General features: G+C 47.0%; 1 protein-coding gene across 1 annotated transcript in view; it reads left to right on the top strand.

Annotated features, from left to right (window-relative positions):
- LOC137308623 (zinc finger protein 721-like) overlaps positions 1-21,154 on the top strand; it is a 158,254-nt gene that overhangs the window by 62,974 nt on the left and 74,126 nt on the right. The window contains 2 exon segments of the mRNA XM_067977231.1: positions 13,672-13,731; positions 15,375-16,125. Of these exon segments, the coding sequence (XP_067833332.1) occupies positions 13,672-13,731; positions 15,375-16,125 (811 nt within the window).

Below are 21,154 nucleotides of genomic sequence, written 5' to 3'. Positions count from 1 at the left end.
GAGATTGGTGTCAGTGACTGGGATTGGTTTATATCAGACAGGAGGAGATTGGTGTCAGTGACTGGGATTGGTTTATATCAGACAGGAGGAGATTGGTGTCAGTGACTGGGATTGGTTTATATCAGACAGGAGGAGATTGGTGTCAGTGACTGGGATTGGTTTATATCAGACAGGAGGAGATTGGTGTCAGTGAGTGTGGGATTGGTTTATATCAGACTGGAGGAGATTGGTGTCAGTGAGTGTGGGATTGGTTTATATCAGACAGGAGGAGATTGGTGTCAGTGACTGGGATTGGTTTATATCAGACAGGAGGAGATTGGTGTCAGTGACTGGGATTGGTTTATATCAGACAGGAGGAGATTGGTGTCAGTGACTGTGGGATTGGTTTATATCAGACAGGAGGAGATTGGTGTCAGTGACTGGGATTGGTTTATATCAGACAGGAGGAGATTGGTGTCAGTGACTGGGATTGGTTTATATCAGACAGGAGGAGATTGGTGTCAGTGACTGGGATTGGTTTATATCAGACAGGAGGAGATTGGTGTCAGTGACTGGGATTGGTTTATATCAGACAGGAGGAGATTGGTGTCAGTGACTGGGATTGGTTTATATCAGACAGGAGGAGATTGGTGTCAGTGAGTGTGGGATTGGTTTATATCAGACAGGAGGAGATTGGTGTCGGTGACTGGGATTGGTTTATATCAGACAGGAGGAGATTGGTGTCAGTGAGTGTGGGATTGGTTTATATCAGACAGGAGGAGATTGGTGTCAGTGACTGGGATTGGTTTATATCAGACAGGAGGAGATTGGTGTCAGTGACTGGGATTGGTTTATATCAGACAGGAGGAGATTGGTGTCAGTGACTGGGATTGGTTTATATCAGACAGGAGGAGATTGGTGTCAGTGACTGGGATTGGTTTATATCAGACAGGAGGAGATTGGTGTCAGTGACTGGGATTGGTTTATATCAGACTGGAGGAGATTGGTGTCGGTGACTGGGATTGGTTTATATCAGACTGGAGGAGATTGGTGTCGGTGACTGGGATTGGTTTATATCAGACAGGAGGAGATTGGTGTCAGTGATTGTGGGATTGGTTTATATCAGACAGGAGGAGATTGGTGTCAGTGACTGGGATTGGTTTATATCAGACAGGAGGAGATTGGTGTCAGTGAGTGTGGGATTGGTTTATATCAGACAGGAGGAGATTGGTGTCAGTGAGTGTGGGATTGGTTTATATCAGACAGGAGGAGATTGGTGTCAGTGACTGGGATTGGTTTATATCAGACAGGAGGAGATTGGTGTCAGTGACTGGGATTGGTTTATATCAGACAGGAGGAGATTGGTGTCAGTGACTGGGATTGGTTTGTATCAGACAGGAGGAGATTGGAGTCAGTGACTGGGATTGGTTTGTATCAGACAGGAGGAGATTGGTGTCAGTGACTGGGATTGGTTTATATCAGACAGGAGGAGATTGGTGTCAGTGAGTGTGGGATTGGTTTATATCAGACAGGAGGAGATTGGTGTCAGTGAGTGTGGGATTGGTTTATATCAGACAGGAGGAGATTGGTGTCAGTGACTGGGATTGGATTATATCAGACAGGAGGAGATTGGTGTCAGTGACTGGGATTGGTTTATATCAGACAGGAGGAGATTGGAGTCAGTGACTGGGATTGGTTTATATCAGACAGGAGGAGATTGGTGTCAGTGAGTGTGGGATTGGTTTATATCAGACAGGAGGAGATTGGTGTCAGTGACTGGGATTGGTTTGTATCAGACAGGAGGAGATTGGTGTCAGTGAGTGTGGGATTGGTTGATATCAGACAGGAGGAGATTGGTGTCAGTGAGTGTGGGATTGGTTGATATCAGACAGGAGGAGATTGGTGTCAGTGACTGGGATTGGTTTATATCAGACAGGAGGAGATTGGTGTCAGTGAGTGTGGGATTGGTTTATATCAGACAGGAGGAGATTGGTGTCAGTGAGTGTGGGATTGGTTTATATCAGACAGGAGGAGATTGGTGTCAGTGAGTGTGGGATTGGTTTATATCAGACAGGAGGAGATTGGTGTCAGTGAGTGTGGGATTGGTTTATATCAGACAGGTGGACATTGGTGTCAGTGACTGGGATTGGTTTATATCAGACAGGAGGAGATTGGTGTCAGTGACTGGGATTGGTTCATATCAGACAGGAGGAAATTGGTGTCAGTGAGTGTGGGATTGGTTTATATCAGACAGGAGGAGATTGGTGTCGGTGACTGGGATTGGTTTATATCAGACAGGAGGAGATTGGTGTCAGTGAGTGTGGGATTGGTTTATATCAGACAGGAGGAGATTGGTGTCAGTGACTGTGGGATTGGTTTATATCAGACAGGAGGAGATTGGTGTCAGTGAGTGTGGGATTGGTTCATATCAGACAGGAGGAAATTGGTGTCAGTGAGTGTGGGATTGGTTTATATCAGACAGGAGGAGATTGGTGTCAGTGACTGTGGGATTGGTTTATATCAGACAGGAGGAGATTGGTGTCAGTGACTGGGATTGGTTTATATCAGACAGGAGGAGATTGGTGTCAGTGACTGTGGGATTGGTTTGTATCAGACAGGAGGAGATTGGTGTCAGTGACTGGGATTGGATTATATCAGACAGGAGGAGATTGGTGTCAGTGAGTGTGGGATTGGTTTACATCAGACAGGAGGAGATTGGCGTCAGTGACTGGGATTGGTTTATATCAGACAGGAGGAGATTGGTGTCAGTGAGTGTGGGATTGGTTTATATCAGACAGGAGGAGATTGGTGTCGGTGACTGGGATTGGTTTATATCAGACAGGAGGAGATTGGTGTCAGTGAGTGTGGGATTGGTTTATATCAGACAGGAGGAGATTGGTGTCAGTGACTGGGATTGGTTTATATCAGACAGGAGGAGATTGGTGTCAGTGACTGGGATTGGTTTATATCAGACAGGAGGAGATTGGTGTCAGTGATTGTGGGATTGGTTTTTTCAGACAGGAGGAGATTGGTGTCAGTGACTGTGGGATTGGTTTGTATCAGACAGGAGGAGATTGGTGTCAGTGACTGGGATTGGATTATATCAGACAGGAGGAGATTGGTGTCAGTGAGTGTGGGATTGGTTTACATCAGACAGGAGGAGATTGGTGTCAGTGACTGGGATTGGTTTATATCAGACAGGAGGAGATTGGTGTCAGTGAGTGTGGGATTGGTTTATATCAGACAGGAGGAGATTGGTGTCGGTGACTGGGATTGGTTTATATCAGACAGGAGGAGATTGGTGTCAGTGACTGTGGGATTGGTTTATATCAGACAGGAGGAGATTGGTGTCAGTGACTGGGATTGGTTTATATCAGACAGGAGGAGATTGGTGTCAGTGACTGGGATTGGTTTATATCAGACAGGAGGAGATTGGTGTCAGTGAGTGGGGGATTGGTTTATATCAGACAGGAGGAGATTAGTGTCAGTGACTGTGGGATTGGTTTATATCAGACAGGAGGAGATTGGTGTCAGTGACTGGGATTGGTTTATATCAGACAGGAGGAGATTGGTGTCAGTGAGTGTGGGATTGGTTTATATTAGACAGGAGGAGATTGGTGTCAGTGACTGGGATTGGTTTATATCAGACAGGAGGAGATTGGTGTCAGTGAGTGTGGGATTGGTTAATATTAGACAGGTGGGGATTGGTGTCAGTGACTGGGATTGGTTTATATCAGACAGGAGGAGATTGGTGTCAGTGACTGTGGGATTGGTTTATATCAGACCGGAGGAGATTGGTGTCAGTGACTGGGATTGGTTTATATCAGACAGGAGGAGATTGGTGTCAGTGACTGGGATTGGTTTATATCAGACAGGAGGAGATTGGTGTCAGTGACTGTGGGATTGGTTTATATCAGACAGGAGGAGATTGGTGTCAGTGAGTGTGGGATTGGTTTATATCAGACAGGAGGAGATTGGTGTCAGTGAGTGTGGGATTGGTTCATATCAGACAGGAGGAGATTGGTGTCAGTGAGTGTGGGATTGGTTAATATCAGACAGGAGGAGATTGGTGTCAGTGAGTGTGGGATTGGTTTATATCAGACAGGAGGAGATTGGTGTCAGTGACTGGGATTGGTTTATTTCAGACAGGAGGAGATTGGTGTCAGTGAGTGTGGGATTGGTTTATATCAGACAGGAGGAGATTGGTGTCAGTGACTGGGATTGGTTTATTTCAGACAGGAGGAGATTGGTGTCAGTGACTGGGATTGGTTTATATCAGACAGGAGGAGATTGGTGTCAGTGACTGGGATTGGTTTATATCAGACAGGAGGAGATTGGTGTCAGTGACTGGGATTGGTTTATATCAGACAGGAGGAGATTGGTGTCAGTGAGTGTGGGATTGGTTTATATCAGACAGGAGGAGATTGGTGTCAGTGACTGGGATTGGTTTATTTCAGACAGGAGGAGATTGGTGTCAGTGAGTGTGGGATTGGTTTATATCAGACAGGAGGAGATTGGTGTCAGTGACTGGGATTGGTTTATATCAGACAGGCGGAGATTGGTGTCAGTGAGTGTGGGATTGGTTTATATCAGACAGGTGGAGATTGGTGTCAGTGACTGGGATTGGTTTATATCAGACAGGAGGGGATTGGTGTCAGTGAGTGTGGGATTGGTTTATATCAGACAGGAGGAGATTGGTGTCAGTGAGTGTGGGATTGGTTTATATCAGACAGGAGGAGATTGGTGTCAGTGACTGGGATTGGTTTATATCAGACAGGAGGAGATTGGTGTCAGTGAGTTTGGGATTGGTTTATATCAGACAGGAGGAGATTGGTGTCAGTGAGTGTGGGATTGGTTTATATCAGACAGGAGGAGATTGGTGTCAGTGACTGTGGGATTGGTTTATATCAGACAGGAGGAGATTGGTGTCAGTGAGTGTGGGATTGGTTTATATCAGACAGGAGGAGATTGGTGTCAGTGAGTGTGGGATTGGTTTATATCAGACAGGAGGAGATTGGTGTCAGTGACTGGGATTGGTTTATATCAGACAGGAGGAGATTGGTGTCAGTGAGTGTGGGATTGGTTAATATCAGACAGGAGGAGATTGGTGTCAGTGAGTGTGGGATTGGTTTATATCAGACAGGTGGGGATTGGTGTCAGTGACTGGGATTGGTTTATATCAGACAGGAGGAGATTGGTGTCAGTGACTGTAGGATTGGTTTATATCAGACAGGAGGAGATTGGTGTCAGTGAGTGTGGGATTGGTTAATATCAGACAGGAGGAGATTGGTGTCAGTGACTGGGATTGGTTTATATCAGACAGGAGGAGATTGGTGTCAGTGACTGGGATTGGTTTATATCAGACAGGAGGAGATTGGTGTCAGTGACTGGGATTGGTTTATATCAGACAGGTGGGGATTGGTGTCAGTGACTGGGATTGGTTTATATCAGACAGGAGGAGATTGGTGTCAGTGACTGGGATTGGTTTATATCAGACAGGAGGAGATTGGTGTCAGTGAGTGTGGGATTGGTTCATATCAGACAGGAGGAGATTGGTGTCAGTGACTGGGATTGGTTTATATCAGACAGGAGGAGATTGGTGTCGGTGAGTGTGGGATTGGTTTATATCAGACAGGATGAGATTGGTGTCAGTGAGTGTGGGATTGGTTTGTATCAGACAGGAGGAGATTGGTGTCAGTGAGTGTGGGATTGGTTTATATCAGACAGGAGGAGATTGGTGTCAGTGAGTGTGGGATTGGTTTATATCAGACAGGAGGAGATTGGTGTCAGTGACTGGGATTGGTTTATATCAGACAGGAGGAGATTGGTGTCGGTGAGTGTGGGATTGGTTTATATCAGACAGGAGGAGATTGGTGTCAGTGAGTGTGGGATTGGTTTATATCAGACAGGAGGAGATTGGTGTCAGTGACTGGGATTGGTTTATATCAGACAGGAGGAGATTGGTGTCAGTGAGTGTGGGATTGGTTTATATCAGACAGGAGGAGATTGGTGTCAGTGACTGGGATTGGTTTATATCAGACAGGAGGGGATTGGTGTCAGTGACTGGGATTGGTTTATATCAGACAGGAGGAGATTGGTGTCAGTGACTGGGATTGGTTTATATCAGACAGGAGGAGATTGGTGTCAGTGACTGGGATTGGTTTATATCAGACAGGAGGAGATTGGTGTCAGTGACTGGGATTGGTTTATATCAGACAGGAGGAGATTGGTGTCGGTGAGTGTGGGATTGGTTTATATCAGACAGGAGGAGATTGGTGTCAGTGAGTGTGGGATTGGTTTATATCAGACAGGAGGAGATTGGTGTCAGTGACTGGGATTGGTTTATATCAGACAGGAGGAGATTGGTGTCAGTGAGTGTGGGATTGGTTTTTATCAGACAGGAGGAGATTGGTGTCGGTGACTGTGGGATTGGTTTATATCAGACAGGAGGAGATTGGTGTCGGTGACTGTGGGATTGGTTTATATCAGACAGGAGGAGATTGGTGTCAGTGACTGGGATCGGTTTATATCAGACAGGAGGAGATTGGTGTCATTGACTGGGATTGGTTTATATCAGACAGGAGGAGATTGGTGTCAGTGAGTGTGGGATTGGTTTATATCAGACAGGAGGAGATTGGTGTCGGTGACTGTGGGATTGGTTTATATCAGACAGGAGGAGATTGGTGTCAGTGAGTGTGGGATTGGTTTATATCAGACAGGAGGAGATTGGTGTCAGTGAGTGTGGGATTGGTTTATATCAGACAGGAGGAGATTGGTGTCAGTGAGTGTGGGATTGGTTTATATCAGACAGGAGGAGATTGGTGTCAGTGACTGGGATTGGTTTATATCAGACAGGAGGAGATTGGTGTCGGTGACTGTGGGATTGGTTTGTATCAGACAGGAGGAGATTGGTGTCAGTGACTGGGATTGGATTATATCAGACAGGAGGAGATTGGTGTCAGTGAGTGTGGGATTGGTTTATATCAGACAGGAGGAGATTGGTGTCAGTGAGTGTGGGATTGGTTTATATCAGACAGGAGGAGATTGGTGTCAGTGACTGGGATTGGTTTATATCAGACAGGAGGAGATTGGTGTCAGTGAGTGTGGGATTGGTTTATATCAGACAGGAGGAGATTGGTGTCAGTGAGTGTGGGATTGGTTTATATCAGACAGGAGGAGATTGGTGTCAGTGACTGTGGGATTGGTTGAACTAAATTTGTTTCTTCGTCGCATTTGAAACTTTTCGTGGTTTTCCCCAGAATTTTACTTCCATGTTTTCCGGTAGGATTTAAAACCCTGGACAAGTCAGAGCTTTGGGCAGTTTGAGTTTGAGGATCTGCTTGCCGTATATTGCGAATGAATTTTTACCTGGTCCATTGCCCGGATTATGGAGGGATTGCTGGTGAATTCCAGGGGAAGCTGCTCTCTGCGCGGACTGGAGCTGATTTCCATCCCTGGCTCGTATGGAGAATCCCTTTCAAAGAGGAGCTGAACATAGATTTCAGACAAACGTTATTGGCCATTGCACCGGGTGAAGGCTCTCGCACTGTGGCGTTGGTCCTACAGGTTTTCAGAATTAAATCGGGGCCCAACTCAGGCAGAGGTTCAGGCTCCTTGATTTTCCTCTCTGTCCAGTTTAATTTCAAAGGGAAGGATGTGGCCCAGGCTGAATCTCACTTGCACCACTGCAGAGGTGGGGTTCAGGGAGGACTCCACTGGGGTTCGGTTTTTTTTTTAACAGACGAGCTTTACAACTTGACGCATGTTTCAACTTGATGATAGAATTGAAAAAAAAACCCATTCTTGCTTTTCTCGTTTCGGAATAGATGCTGTGAATTACACAAAAAGTATTGTAATCTAGATAAAATTTGCTGTTTGTTTAAAATCTTGCTTCTGTTACAAGCTTACTTATCAATAAACTTCCTTTGTAGTTTTCCATGGTCTGTGAGTATGGTGTTTGGCATCTGCTGGGAGTCGGATGGGGATGGGTGGGTGAGTTCAAAGCCCCAACTCCAGAGACTCGAGCACCAATTCTAGGCTGACACTTCAGTGTAGGGGAAGGTAGGAACATAGGAACAGGAGTAGGCCATTCAGCCCCTCGTGCCTGCTGCGCCATTTGATAAGATCATGGCTGATCTGTGATCTAACTCCATATACCTGCCTTTGGCCCATATCCCTTAATACCTTTGGTTGCCAAAAAGCCATCGATCTCAGATTTAAATTTAGCAATTGAGCTAGTATCAATTGCCGTTTGCGGAAGAGAGTTCCAAACTTCTACCACCCTTTGTGTGATAAACACAAGAGGGAGAAAGGAATCGAAGGTCATGCCGCGTGGAATTACATAGAATGTACGGCACAGAAAGAGGCCATTCGGCCCATCTGGTCCAGGCTGGGGTTTATGCTCCACACGAGCCTCCTCCCACCCTACTTCATCTCACCCTATCAGTATCTCCTTCTATTCCTTTCTCCCTCATGTGTTTATCGAGCTTCCCCTTAAATCCATCTACACTATTCACCTCAACTACTCCTTGTGGGAGCGAGTTCCACATTCTCACCGCTCTCTGGGTAAAGAAGTTTCTCCTGAATTCCCTATGGGATTTATTAGCGACTGTCTTATATTTATGGCCCCTAGTTCTGGTCTCTCCCCCACAAGTGGAAACATCTCTACGTCTACCCTATTGAACCCTTCCATATTCTGAAAGACCTCTATCAGGTCACCCCTCAGCCTTCTCTTTTCTGGAGAAAAGAGCCCCAGCCTGTTCAATCTTTCCTGCTCGTTATAACATCTCAGTTCTGGTATCATCCTTGTGAATCTTTTTTGCACCTTCTCCAGAGCCTCTATATCCTTTTTATAATATGGAGACCAGAACTGTTCACAGTGCTCCAAGTGTGGTCTAACCAAGGTTCTATACAAGTTTAACATAACTTCCCTGTTTTTCAATTCTATCCCTCTCGAAATGAACCCCAGTGCTTGGTTTGCTTTTTTTATGGCCTAATTAAATGGTACAATTTTAAAGGAGGTGCAGAAACAGAGAGACCTGGGGGGGTGTGTGCACAAATCTTTGAAGGTGGCAGGACAAGTTAATAAGGCTGTTAAAAAAGCATACGGGATCCTGTGCTTTATAAATAGAGGCACAGAGTACAAAAGCAAGGAAGTTATGCTAAACCTTTATAAAACACTGGTTAGGCCTCAGCTGGAGTATTATGTTCAATTCTGGGCACCGCACTTTAGGAAGGATGTCAAGGCCTTAGAGAGGGTGCAGAGGAGATTTACTAGAATGGTACCAGGGATGAGAGACTTTAGTTATGTGGATAGACTGGAGAAGCTGGGATTGTTCTCCTTGGAGCAGAGAAGGTTAAGGGGAGATTTGATAGAGATGTTCAAAATCATGAAGGGTTTTGATGGAGTAAATAAGGAGAAACTGTTTCCAGTGGCAGAAGGGTCGGTAACCAGAGGACACAGATTTAAGGTGATCGGCAAAAGAACCAGAGGCAACATGAGGAAACACTTTTTTAACGCAGCGAGTTGTGATGATCTGGAATGCGCTGCCTGAAAGGGCGGTGGAAGCAGATTCAGTAATAACTTTCAAAAGGGAATTGGATAAATACTTGAAGGGGAAAAATTTACAGGGTTATGGGGAAAGAGCAGGGGGAGTGGGACTAATTGGATAGCTGTTTCAAAGAGCCGGCACAGGCACAATGGGCCGAGTGGCCTCCTCCTGTGCTGTACCTACTATGATACTATTAACCTGCGTCGTACTTTTAGTGATTTGTGTATCTGTACCCCAGATCCCTCTGCTCTTCTACCCCATTTAGACTCTTATTTTCAAAGAAGTATGTGGCCCCTTATTCTTCCTACCAAAATGTAATACCTCACACTTATCATAGAATCATAGAATGGTTACAGCACAGAAGGAGGCCATTCAGCCCATCAAGTCCGTGCCGGCTCTTTGTAAGAGCTATGCAATTAGTCCCATTAACCCGTAGCCCTGCAAATGTTTTCCCAGGTCAGGTGAGTGACCTGACGAAGGAGAAAGCCTCCGAAAGCTTGTGATTTTCAAATAAAACTGTTGGACTATAACCTGGTGTTGTAAGATTCCTTACATCCCTGGAACCATTCTAGTAAATCTTTTCTGCACCCTCTCTAAGACTTTCACATCCTTCCTAAAGTTCGGTGCCCAGAATTGGACACAATACTCCAGTTGTGGCCGAACCAATGTTTTATAAAGGTTCATTATAACTTCCTTGCTTTTGTACTCTTATGCCTCTATTTATAAAGCCCAGGATCCCGTATGCTTTTTTAACCACTTTCTCAACCTGCCCTGCCACCTTCAAAGATTTGTGCACATAAACCCCCAGGTCTCTCTGTTCCTGCACCCCCTTTAGAATTGTACCATTTAGTTCATATTGTCTCTCCTCATTCATCCTACCGAAATGTATCACTTCGCATTTTTCTGCGTTAAATTTCATCTGCCACGTGTCCGCCCATTCCACCAGCCTGTCTTTATCCTCTTGAAGTCTATCACTATCCTCCTCACTGTTTACTACACTTCCAAGTTTTGTGTCATTTGCAAATTTTGAAATTGTGCCCTGTACACCCAAGTCCAAGTCATCAATATATATCACTTATATATGTTTACTTCTCCAAGTTCTGATGAAAGCTCATCGACCTGAAATGTTAACTCTGTTTCTCTCTCCACAGATGCTGCCTGACCTGCTGAGTATTTCCAGCATTTTCTGTTTTTATTTCAGATTTCCAGCATCCGCTGTATTTTGCTTTTTGTTGATAGATTTCTGGTAGGGAAGGGTATTAAGGCAGGTGGATGGAGTTAAGATACAGATCAGCCATGATCTAATTGAATGGCGGAGCAGTCTCGAGGGGCTGAATGGCCTACTCCTGCTCCTATGATTGTGATGGGCTGGGTTTAACTCTGTGTTGTTACAGAAAGGGAACGGGAGCATGATTCAACCTGTGTGGAGCCCTGGTTATGGGGAGAAGAACAGAACTTATACCATATCCAGAAAAGAACTACATTGTCCTGCTACTTTACTTTATTATAGAAGATATTAAATTATTCTTTAACAGTGACTGCTGGTTGCAGCACTGTGAGGTGGGTGTGTTTAGGGTCCTGGGGCAGACTCACTCTTGGACTTGATCCTGACCTGAAGCCTGTACTCAGATCCACTCTGGACCACAAATGGTAACCTGTATCCAGCCTCACACCATGACATCGCCATCCCTTCAACTGAGGGGAAAATAAAAGTATAAATGCTCTCACCGCCACCTGTACATCTCTCCGCTCACTCAGAATCTCATGCCTTCTGTGATCAAATTTTAGTGGTGAGAATACGGAACTCACTACCACAAGGAGTGGTTGAGGCGAATAGCATTTAAGAGGAAGCTGGACGAGTAGGTGAGGGAGAAATTACATAGAATGTATACAGCACAGAAACAGGCCATTCGGCCCAACTGGTCCATGCTGGTGCTTACACTCCACACGCGCCTCCTTACTTCATCTAACCCAATCACTGTAACCTTCTATTCCTATCTCCCTCATGCTTTTAAGAACATAAGAAATAGGAGTAGGAGTCGGCCAATCGGCCCCTCGAGCCTGCTCCACCATTCAATAAGATCATGGCTGATCTGATCCTAACCTCAAATCTAAATTCATGTCCAATTTCCTGCCCGCTCCCCGTAACCCCTAATTCCCTTTACTTCTAGGAAACTGTCTATTTCTGTTTTAAATTTATTTAATGATGGAGCTTCCACAGCTTCCTGGGGCAGCAAATTCCACAGACCCACTACCCTCTGAGTGAAGAAGTTTCTCCTCATCTCAGTTTTGAAAGAGCAGCCCCTTATTCTAAGATTATGCCCCCTAGTTCTAGTTTCACCCATCCTTGGGAACATCCTTACCGCATCCACCTGATCAAGCCCCTTCACAATCTTATATGTTTCAATAAGATCGCCTCTCATTCTTCTGAACTCCAATGAGTAGAGTCCCAATCTACTCAACCTCTCCTCATATGTCCACCCCCTCATCCCCGGGATTAACCGAGTGAACCTTCTTTGTACTGCCTCGAGAGCAAGTATGTCTTTTCTTAAGTATGGAGACCAAAACTTTTAACCGAGCCTTCCCCTTAAAATGCATCTTAAAAGCTAGGCACCTCGACTACTCCCTGCGGTAGCGAGTTCCACAGTCTCACCGCTCTCTGGGTAAAGAGGTTTCTCCTGAATTGAGGTGAAATGGGGAGGGAGGAGGCTCGTGTGGAGGGTTAGCACCGAGCATGGACCAGTGGGGCCGAATGGCCTGTTTCCGTCCTGTAAAATTCCACGTGTGTCATAGCTCGCTGAGGCTCCTGGTCCCAGGTCACACATAAAAGAATAGTTGTTTGCACAAAGTACCCCAGGGGGAGACGACCCCACCTCAACAAAAATGGTGAGAAACCTCCTCCCCAATTAAATGAATCAATCTCCCGGGCACTGGGACATAGGTTGGGAACAGACCCTGAAGCCCCGCCCACTCTTTGTTCCTGGACCAGGCTGGTGGCGCATGCGCCGTGCTGCACGCTGAGCCGCGCCCAGGCCTGTCACCGGGGAGAAAGGCCCCGCCGCCGCCGCCTCGGCTGGACGCTCACATGCACAGGAGGCCCTTATTCGGGGCCTGAGGCCGCGCCGCTCTTTAGAAATCCCTTGCACCCCGGTGTGTGTTTTTATATATTTTTTTTAAAAAAGCAAAAATTGATCCGCCGCTCCCGACTCCAGCAGCGCGCATGCTCCGAACCCACAATGAGCGACCCCCCCCCTGCCGCGCATGCGCACTGGGCTGCCTTCAAGGACAGATAGGGCGTATTCCGACGCGCGCGGTATTCTGGGTAAAGGAAGCCGCCATCGACAGTCTGAACCGACGGGCGGTAACCCGAGTGTTATTCTCCATCAACGCCTGACTGCTAAGTGATTGATGCGGGGAGACTTGCACTTTTTAAAATCTCACTTGCACCAGTGCTCTTCTCCCCATAACCAGGGCTCCACACAGGTGTGATGATGGGGGGGGGGGGGATGGGAATGTTAGGAAATAACGTTACAAACCGAGGCTTCGCTCATTGTTTCTGTGTTATGCGGAATGCCACAAACGCCATCCCCCTCCGACCCCGCAGAGAATGAATGAGTTTTTAAATCGGATAAATAGTTTTCACTTTGTTCTTCAGTGAAGATTTTGATCTGAGCTGGTCCGACTAATTCAAGGGCGGCGGGGGGCTGTCATTCCGAGAATTTCCCAGGCCTCAGTTTCTCCTTGTCCCCATGGACCGAGCCTGACGTCATGACCCGGCGCGCCTTGATTGACCTGTACGATGGACCAATCGAAAGCGCTGGAGGACTCATCGGCTGGTGGTCCTCCAACCAATTGCAGCAGGCGGAGGCGGGACTTGCGCCAGTGTTGGCTCGTCTTTGTCTGAAGGAGCAGCAGCCGCCAAGTTGGGAATTATTTCTTTACATACAAACACTGCATTTTATATAATATATATGCTTTTTGTTTTAAGGAAACTAAAGAGAAGATTAGACCTCGCGTTAAGATGTAAACGTTTTAATCTTTTACTGGGGTTTTGGAATTAGTTCCAGGCACTTAAAGAAAGCTGGGGGGGAGGGTCAGACTTTTGAAGGGACAATGATTCCCCTTCTCTGTGTGTTTATAGTTAGCGGGACGCTGACCTCCAGCTTGGCCCACCAGCAGCCTGTAGCAAACTGCGTTCCTTGTTAGTCTTCTGTACTTTGTTAAATAGCTGTAAACCCGTTTGTTTTTGTGGGCTCGACTTCTCTAAACGGTCTCACTGCTTAACAAGCAAAGATCCATTTCACTCGTTTAATTTTTAAAACATGTCTGAATTTTTGCACTGATTGATGAAGATTTTGCTTAAAGGCACAGTGATATTTGTTTTAAGTTTACCCAAACCCTTCCCCTTAAAATAGTCTGCATGACCAGCAAGTCCCAGGTCTGTGCTAAAATTACCCCAATCTCAGTCATAGAATCATACGGCACAGAAGGAGGCCATTCAGCCCATCGTGCCTGTTCAAGCAATATAGATGGAACCAGTACAGTGCAGCTCGTAGACACTATGATATTATTACAATTCAAAAACACAGTACATATCTTCCAAAACATTCCGCACAATACAAAGTGGGGTGGCCTTTCCCCATACAGCCTTTGCGTAGGCCGCACCTCGCTTCAGTGCGTCCCGCAGCACGTACACCTGGACCTTGGAGGGTGCCAGTTGGCAACACTCGCAGTTGTCAGGGTATGACAGCTGGCCTCGGTGTGTCTGGCCCACGTCAGAGGCAAAATCAGCCAAGTTTCCTGCTCTTGGTTATCCTGTGACTTCCCCCCCCCCCCCCCCCCTTCTCTAAAGTGGATACTGAGTGATGCCCCTATGGTCAAATATCCAGCTGACACTCACTGTCAAGACTCGAGCGTGATTGGAGGGCAAGAAGTGACTAGGTCTGTAACCCAGCACCAGTCAGGACAGCAGGGGTGGAAATTCACACAGACAGTGAGGATGAGAGGGCGTGGGGTGGGACAGTAAGGATGTACAATAGAAACTAGAACTGTCTGATTTGAATTTTTGTCCTGTATTTACAGTGATGACTTTTATAAACTCCTTTTACAGGGTGGCTCAATGGGTAAGCACTCTCGCCTCTGAGACAGGAAGTTGTGGGTTCAAGTCCTCCTCCAGAAACCTGAGCCCGTAATCTAGGCCGACACTCCCGGTGCCAGTACTGAGGGAGCGCTGCACTGTCGATGGTGCCGTCTTTCAGATGAAACTTTAAATGCCTTTCAGGCAGACATAGAAGAACCCATGGCCCTATAGGAGCAGGAGTAGGCCATATGGACCCTGCTCCGCCATTCAATAAGACCATGGCTGATCTTTGACCTCAACTCCACTTTCCTGCCCTATCCCCTGATTCCCCTCGAGTCCAAGAATCTATCGATCTCAGTCTTGAATATATTCAATGACTCCACAGCCCTGCGGGGTAGAGAATTCCAAATATTCACGACCCTCTGAAGGAGAGCAGGGGAGTTCTCCCTGGTGTCCTGGCCAATATTTATCCCTCAACCAATATCACTTTTAAAAAAAACATTATCTGGTCATTAGCATATTGCAGCTCGTGGGATTTTGATGTATAGGAACAGGAGGAGGCCATTCAGCCCCTCGAGCCTGTTCTGCCATTCAATTAGATCATGGATGATCTGTATCTTAATTCCTTCTACTGCCTGGGTTCCATAACCCTTAATATAAATACAAGTTCTTTCTTTACAGGGTATCAGAAGGGGAGGATTTGCAGACAGGAAGCTCAAATTAAACATCACGTCAAGATCTGACAGTCATCAGGACCTGAATATTATTGGCCTTGCACATGGAGAGAAAGAACGGCACCCACAGCCAATCGTTGACCCCAGTCGGGAACAAGTGTATCCACACCAGGGAAGGACTGTATCAATGTGGGGACTGTGGGAAGGGATTCATCTACTCGTCTGAGATGGAGATTCATCGGCGCAGTCACACCGGGGAGAGGCCGTTCATCTGCTCCGTGTGTGGGAAGGGATTCACTCAGTCGTCCAACCTGCTGATACACCAACGTACTCACACTGAGGAGAGGCCGTTCACCTGTTCTGTATGTGGGAAGGGATTCGCTCATTCATCCAGCCTGCTGAGACACCAGCGAGTTCACACCGGGGAGAGGCCGTTCACCTGCTCCGTGTGTAGGAAGGGTTTCGCTTTTTCATCCAACCTGCTGAAACACCAGTGGATCCACACTGACGAGAGGCCCTTCAAATGTTCCGAGTGTGGGAAGAGCTTTAAAAGCTCCGAGGAACTGAGGGTTCACCAGCGCTGTCACGCAGGGCACAGACCATTCAGCTGCTCGCACTGTGGGAAGAGCTTTAGGCACCTCAGTCATCTGCAGAGACACCAGCGCATTCACACTGGGGAGAGGCCGTTCACCTGCTCCGCGTGCGGGAAGGGATTCAACCAGTCTTCCACCCTACTGGAACACCAGCGAGTTCACACCGGGGAGAGGCCGTTCACCTGCTCCGTGTGCGGGAAGGGATTCATTCAGTCGTCCCACCTGCAGAGACACCAGCAGGTTCACAAGTGACTGCGGGGGTTGGATTCTGCTGTTATTCCTGCTGTTAATCACATCCAAGACTGAACCATGTTCATTCTGACAGCTGGGGTTTGTTTCTGCTGGTAATAACACCTATAACCAGGCTATAAGTTAGCATTCTCTATAAGTGTCAAATAATTCAGCTTTGTACAGAGACCTTAATGTAACTAAGGTAAGACGAGAGCTGAGTGATTCATCAGGGCTGCAGTGTCCCTTTAAGAACCGCTGTCTGTGATCTTTCCCCTTAATTCAAGTGACTTTCAGATGAAATTGTTTCATAATAAAAAAAAATGAACTTTTTACTTCAATCCTGAATGAATCTTTGGTACAAAATCTACCATTCCGCGTCTGAAAGGTTCCACTTATTAAAATCTCCAATTAAACGCATGAAGTTCTGCAGGACTCCACTTTGAGAAATTTCCCTTAACTCTTACCCTCTGTTTTCAAGAGATGCTCATTTTGAGTGGTAGAAAGTGGAATATATTACTGACCTATTTACAATCTATATTAGTGACTTAGATGAAGGGACCGAGTGTAATGTATCCAAGTTTGCTGACGATACAAAGCTAGGTGGGAAAGTAAGCTGTGAGGAGGACACAAAGAGTCTGCAAAGGGATATAGAAAGGTTAAGTGAGTGGGCAAGAATCATAGAAAATTACGGCATAGAAGGAGGCCATTCGTCCCATCGTGTCCGTGCCGGCCGAAAAAAAGCTATCCAGCCTAATCCTACATTGCAGCACTTGGTCCGTAGCCCTGTTGGTTACGGCACTTCAGGTGTACATCCAAGTACTTTTTAAATGAGTTGAGGGTTTCTGCCTCTACCACCCTTTCAGGCAGTGAGTTCCAGACCCCCACCACCCTCGGGGTGAAAAAATTTCTCCTCAACTCCCCTCTAATCCTTCTACCAATTACTTTAAATCTATGCCCCCTGGTCACTGACCCCTCTGCTAAGGGAAATACGTCCTTCCCATCCACTCTATCTAGGCCCCTCATAATTTTATACACCTCAATTAAATCACCCCTCAGCCTCCTCTGTTCCAAAGAAAACAACCCCAGCCTATCCAATCTTTCCTCGTAGCTAAAATTCTTCAGTCCTGGCGACGTAAATTTCCTCTCTAGTGCAATCATATCTTTCCTGTTATGTGGTGACCAGAACTGTACGCAGTACTCAAGCTCTGGCCTAACTAGTGTTTTATACAGTTCTAGCATGACCTCCCTGCTCTTAGAAGATGGCAGATAGGGGGAAATGTGAGGTTATTCACTTTGGTAGCAAGAATAGAAAAATAATATTTTTTAAATGATGACAAACTATTAAATGTTGGTGTTCAGAGAGATTTGGATGTCCTTGTACACGAATCACAGAAAGTTAACATGCAGGTACAGCAAGCAATTAGGAAGGCAAATGATGTGTTGGCCTTTATTGCAAGAGGGCTGGAGGACAAGAGTAAGGAAGTCTTGCTGCAATTGTACAGGACTTTGGTGAGACCTCACCTAGAGTACTGTGTACAGTTTTGGTCTCCTTATCCAAGCAAGGATATACTTGCCTTAGAGGTGGTGCAACAAAGGTTCACTGGATTGATTCCTGGGATGAGAGGATTGTCCTATGAGGAGAGATTGAGTAGAATGGGCCTATACTCTCTGGAGTTTAGAAGAATGAGAGGTGATCTCATTGAAACATATAAGATTCTGAGGGGGCTTGACAGGGTAGATGCTGAGAGGTTGTTTCCCCTGGCTGGAGAGTCTAGAACTAGGGGACACAGTCTCAGGATAAGGGGTCGGCCATTTAGGACTGAGATGAGGAGGAATTTCTTCACTCAGAGGGTTCTGAATTTTTGGAATTCTCTACCCCAGAGGACTGTGGATTCCCAGTCATTGAGTATATTCAAGGCTGAGATCGATGGATATTTGAACTCTGGGGGAATCAAGGGATATGGGGATCAGGCGGGAAAGTGGAGTTGAGGTTGAAGATCAGCCATGGTCTTAATGAATGGCGGAGCAGGCTCGAGAGGCCGTAGGGCCTACTCCTGATTCTATTTCTTATGATCATAGAATCATGTAGCACAGAAGGAGGCCATGTGCGAGCTTTCCAACTAGTCCCACTCCACTGCTCTTACCCCATAGCCCTGTAAATTATTCCCCTTAAAGTATTTATCCAATTCCCTTTTGAAAGTTACTATTGAAACTGCTTCCACCGCCCTTTCAGGCAGCGCATTCCAGATCATCACAACTCGCTGCGTAAAAAAACATTCTCCACATCTCCCCTCAAATTCTTTTGTCAATTATCTTAAATCTGTGACCTCTGGTCACCAACCCACTTGTCCGAGGAAACAGTTTCTCCCTATTTGCTCTATCAAAACCCTTCATAATTTTGAATATGTTTATTGGGCTCTGGATTGACTCTGGACCCCATGAAATCTCATGGCATCAGGTCAAACATGGGCAAGGAAACCTCCTGCTGATTACCACCTACCGTCCTCCCTCAGCTGATGAATCAGTCCTCCTCCATGTTGAACACCACTTGGAGGAAGCACTGAGGGTAGCAAGGGCACAGAATGTACGCTGGGTGGGGGACTTCAATGTCCATCACCAAGAGTGGCTCGGTAGCACCACTACTGACCGAGCTGGCCGAGTCCTGAAGGACATAGCTGCCAGATTGGGCCTGCGGCAGGTGGTGAGCGAACCAACACGAGGGAAAAACTTACTTGACCTCGTCCTCACCAATCTACTTGTCGCAGATGCATCTGTCCATGACAGTATTGGTGGGAGTGACCATCGCACAGTCCTCGTGGAGACGAAGTCCCGTCTTCACACTGAGGACACCATCCAACGTGTTGTGTGGCACTACCACCGTGCTAAATGGGATAGATTCAGAACAGATCTAGCAGCTCAAAACTGGGCATCCATGAGGCGCTGTGGGCCATCAGCAGCAGCAGAATTGTATTCCAGCACAATCTGTATCCTCATGGCCCGGCATATTCCTCACTCTACCATTACCAACAAGCCAGGGGATCAACCCTGGTTCAATGAGGAGTGTAGAAGAGCATGCCAGGAGCAGCACCAGGCGTACCTAAAAATGAGGTGCCATCCTGGTGAAGCTACAACTCAGGACTACATGCATGCTAAACAGCGGAAGCAACATGCTATAGACAGCTAAGCGATTCCACAACCAACGGATCAGATCAAAGCTCTGCAGTCCTGCCACATCCAGTCGTGAATGGTGGTGGACAATTAAACAACTAATGGGAGGAGGAGGCTCTGCAAACATCCCCATCCTCAATGATGGCGGAGTCCAGCACGTGAGTGCAAAAGTCAAGACTGAAGCGTTTGCAACCATCTTCAGCCAGAAGTGCCGAGTGGATGATCCATCTCGGCCTCCTCCCGATATTCCCACCATCACAGAAGCCAGTCTTCAGCCAATTCGATTCACTCTACGTGATATCAAGAAACGGCTGAGTGCATTGGATACAGCAAAGGCTTTGGGCCCGACAACATCCCAGCTGCAGTGCTGAAGACTTGTGCTCCAGAACTAGCTGCGCCTCGAGCCAAGCTATTCCAGTACAGCTACAACACTGGCATCCACCCGACAATGTGGAAAATTGCCCAGGTATGTCCCGTCCACAAAAAGCAGGACAAATCCAATCCAGCCAATTACCGCCCCATCAGTCTGCTCTCAATCATCAGCAAAGTGATGGAAGGTGTCGTCGACAGTGCTATCAAGCGGCACTTACTCACCAATAACCTGCTCACCGATGCTCAGTTTGGGTTCCGCCAGGACCACTCGGCTCCAGACCTCATTGCAGCCTTGGTCCAAACATGGTCAAAAGAGCTGAATTCCAAAGGTGAGGTGAGAGTGACTGCCCTTGACATCAAGGCAGCATTTGACCGAGTGTGGCACCAAGGAGCCCTAGTAAAATTGAAGTAAATGGGAATCAGGGGAAAACTCTCCAGTGGCTGGAGTCATACCTAGCACAAAGGAAGATGGTAGTGGTTGTTGGAGGCCAATCATCTCAGCCCCAGGGCATTGCTGCAGGAGTTCCTCAGGGCAGTGTCCTCGGCCCAACCATCTTCAGCTGCTTCACCAATGACCTTCCCTCCATCATAAGGTCAGAAATGGGGATGTTCGCTGATGATTGCACAGTGTTCAGTTCCATTTGCAACCCCTCAAATAATGAAGCTGTCCAAGCCCGCATGCAGCAAGACCTGGACAACATCCAGGCTTGGGCTGATAAGTGGCAAGTAACATTCGTGGCAGACAAGTGCCAGGCAATGACCATCTCCAACAAGAAAGAGTCTAACCACCTCCCCTTGACATTCGACGGCATCCTGGGGGTCACCATTGACCAGAAACTTAACTGGACCAGCCACATAAATACTGTGGCTACGAGAGCAGGTCAGAGGCTGGGTATTCTGCGGCAAGTGACTCACTCTTGACTCCCCAAAGCCTTTCCACCATCTACAAGGCACAAGTCAGGAGTGTGATGGAATACTCTCCACTTGCTTGGATGAGTGCAGCTCCAACAACACTCAAGAAGCTCGACACCATCCAGGACAAAGCAGCCCGTTTGATTGGCACCCCATGCACCACCCTAAACATTCACTCCCTTCACCACCGGCGCACTGTGGCTGCAGTGTGCACCATCCACAGGATGCACTGCAGCAACTTGCCAAGGCTTCTTCGACAGCACCTCCCAAACCCGCGACCTCTACCACCTAGAAGGACAAGAGCAGCAGGCACATGGGAACAACACCACCTGCACGTTCCCCTCCAAGTCACACACCATCCCGACTTGGAAATATATCGCCGTTCCTTCATCGTCGCTGGGTCAAAATCCTGGAACTCCCTTCCTAACAGCACTGTGGGAGAACCTTCACCACACGGACTGCAGCGGTTCAAGAAGGCGGCTCACCACCACCGTCTCAAGGGCAAATAGGGATGGGCAATAAATGCCGGCCTCGCCAGCAACGCCCACATCCCATGAACGAATAAAAAAAAAAATTAGGCCTCCCCTTAACCTT

This window comes from Heptranchias perlo, unplaced genomic scaffold, assembly GCF_035084215.1.
Source record: "Heptranchias perlo isolate sHepPer1 unplaced genomic scaffold, sHepPer1.hap1 HAP1_SCAFFOLD_134, whole genome shotgun sequence".
Lineage (NCBI taxonomy): Eukaryota > Metazoa > Chordata > Chondrichthyes > Hexanchiformes > Hexanchidae > Heptranchias > Heptranchias perlo.
Note: the sequence above shows the minus strand (reverse complement) of the source record. Positions and strands in the feature narration are given on the sequence as shown.